Genomic DNA, 2931 nt, shown 5'->3' with positions numbered 1-2931 from the left:
ACACAATAATCCACAGCACTCCAGTCCATCAGTTAACATCTGGAGAAGACAAAAGCTGAAACAAATCCACCATTAAGACGTTTTTAACTAAAAATACATTGAGTCCATAATACATAATAACACATCCTCCAGTGAAAACGTTGTCTCTCACATTAAAATCCAGCCACATATTTGTTTAGAGCTGTTTAAACGGTGCTTGATCTGTACAGATTTCTCTCCTGATTCAGACCAGAACACTTTTTCACTGGAGGAAGAGTTATTATGGATTATGGACTCGTGTTTTAGTTAAAAACATCTTGATGATGGATTTGTTTCAGCTTTTGTCTTCTCCAGATGTTAACTGATGGACTGGAGTGCTGTGGATTATTGTGATGTTTTTATCAGCTCTCATTCTGACGGCACCCATTCACTGCAGAGCATCCATTGCTGAGACACTGATGCAATGCTACATTTCTCCAAATCTGATGAAGAAACAAACTCACCTACATCTCGGATGAGCTGAGAGTGAGCACACCGTCATTTTTGGGGAAGCTACATTTGGCATAAGAGCTGCTAAGATGGTTTTAAGACTGCGTGGGTCTCACCTCCTCCTCAACGGCGAAGAGCTTCACGATGTTTTTGTGGTTGAGTTTTTTCAGCACCTCGAACTCCCTCATCTGGACGTCCAGCGGACGCAGGAAGCTCAGGTTATTGAACACTTTGACCGCATAGAGATCGCCGGTTTTCTGCAGACACAGCGAGATTTTCAATCCCGTTATAAGGTCTACATCACTGTGTGAAATGTAAACGAATCTTTCGAAAGATTCACTGTCACTGAATCATGTGTGTGAGAGCCAGACTGTAGGGACACTGTAGCTGTGGTTTACAACACAAAGCAAATGAAGTATAGACAGTGTAACTCACGGATACCTTGTGTCTACCGCGGTAAACGTTGGCTGTGGCTCCCTGACCCAGCAGGTCAGACATCATCCACAGGTAGTTCGCAGTACTCTGCATGATGACTCTAGATTCACCTGGAAACACATTAGCATATATTACATATTCATGAGGATCACCAGATTCTGGAAACACAAATCAAACAGCATCAACACTGGCAATACACCATAATGCACATGTACCACGGTAGAACTTCACCACATAGCCATGAGTTATACTATAGTACTATAGCATATTTTCAGATATTACCATCTGATACTATGGCAGCCCAGCTGATTTTAACTTTCGGTTTCCCGAGCAGCAATGACATTTAAGCCAAACTGACAAAGCACAACTGTAATCGCAGTTAATATGCCGATAACGTGCTTGTTTAACGCTGTAATGAGGATATTGTGAAATCAGCTGCGGCTTTAAGCCAAACTGACAAAGCACAACTGTAATCGCAGTTAATATGACGATAACGTGCTTGTTTAACGCTGTAATGAGGATATTGTGAAATCAGCTGCGGGATCAGGGTTGCCAGGTTTTCACAACGAAACCCGCCCAACTGCTACTCAAAACAGCCTAAATACACGTAAAATACACGTTTTTGGCGGGGTTCCCCTGGTAAAATTCGCATTCCAGAGGCTAAATATCACGTTATTGTGGTCGCTTAAACCACCCGCGGCCACAGAGTTAAAGTAGCCCAATTTCCCGGGAAAACCGCGGACTCGGAAACACTGTGCGGGATTGATACATTGTTTCGCCGTGACGTCACAGACCTGCGGGAATTTCCCGCATCAGCGCGTGATTCTTTCAGCCTAAAATCCCTTAAAAGAGCCATAAAAGCAGAAGTGAGACCGAATCGTGTGTACGGGTGTTTATGACACCGAACCGAGTGAAACCGAAAGCTAATTAAACAGCCTAAGCGGTTTGTTACCGTGAGATCTGAATGAAGAAACCGACGGATATGCAGCACTGAACGCACCTTAAACAACCACAACAAATTCCTCGTGTGTTTGCGCACACCTGGCGAATAAAGCTCATTCTGATTCAGAAACACTTCAATCAAAACATTGCATTGGTACGTCTTACATTAGATTAATCACGTAAATGCAGCAATAATAGATTACGAATAATAATTAGATGACACGAACGCTGTGTATGAATTATATCATGCATTTTTTGCTAATATTGGGTGATTATTTTCTCACCCGGAGAGCACGAAAGTCTCTTCCGTTTTCCGTGTTTTCATCACATGAGAACACCGAAAGACACCGGCTGTGTCGCAATACCGTAATACTCGTACTACTTCTGCAGTATCTACGCTGTGAGCGTATGGGATTTTTTTTAGTGCGCAGTAAGTAATATGTTAATAGCCCTCATTTTAGCAACGTTTATCATTATCATGCACAGGTCCACGTAATATTTTACTTCAAGTAAATACACTGTCCGCTATGTAGTATGCTAGTGTTGCATTGCGTCCATACACAACCGTAAATATCACAGTAGAGGAGAACACAAAACTGTTGCATGGATAGAATTAGTTAATCAATTATTAATTTGCTTTTTGTTTCATATTTCTGTAGATATAGGCCTATACACTGCCGTTCAAAAGTTAAAAAAGTTAAAAAGTTTGAGGTCAGTTTTTTTTTTTCTTTCTTTTTTTTTGAAAGAAATAAATGCTTTTATTCAGCAAGGATGTGTTGAATTGATAAAAAGTGATAAATAAAGTTATAGATAAATAATATTATTAGAAAAGATTTCTAAATCTTTAAATTTAAAACGAAATTAAATAAATTAAAGAGACTTGTTTAAAAAACATTAAAAATCTTACTGATCCCAAACTTTTTAATGTAACATATAAGAATGTTATATTTATATATATATATATATAATACGAGGCAGCATTATAATATAAGTATTGTCATCATTATAATAGTGGCTCCGTAACCTGACAGCGAATATCGCTTGTGTACTGGAGGCATGTGATGTTAATAAGCTGTGATATTCAAC

General features: G+C 39.4%; 1 protein-coding gene across 1 annotated transcript in view; it reads right to left on the bottom strand.

Moving 5' to 3' along the window:
• The window catches only part of LOC107662237 (serine/threonine-protein kinase TBK1-like), a 19533-nt gene extending 18234 nt beyond the window's left edge, over nucleotides 1-1299 (bottom strand). Inside the window, 3 exon segments of the mRNA XM_016452178.1 lie at nucleotides 585-725; nucleotides 910-1013; nucleotides 1186-1299. Of these exon segments, the coding sequence (XP_016307664.1) occupies nucleotides 585-725; nucleotides 910-1013; nucleotides 1186-1246 (306 nt within the window). The 5' untranslated portion in view covers nucleotides 1247-1299.
• Between the last annotated feature and the right edge of the window lie 1632 nt (nucleotides 1300-2931).

The sequence above is a fragment of the Sinocyclocheilus anshuiensis genome, unplaced genomic scaffold (genome assembly GCF_001515605.1).
Source record: "Sinocyclocheilus anshuiensis isolate Anshui unplaced genomic scaffold, SAMN03320099.WGS_v1.1 scaffold1543, whole genome shotgun sequence".
NCBI lineage: Eukaryota > Metazoa > Chordata > Actinopteri > Cypriniformes > Cyprinidae > Sinocyclocheilus > Sinocyclocheilus anshuiensis.
Note: the sequence above shows the minus strand (reverse complement) of the source record. Positions and strands in the feature narration are given on the sequence as shown.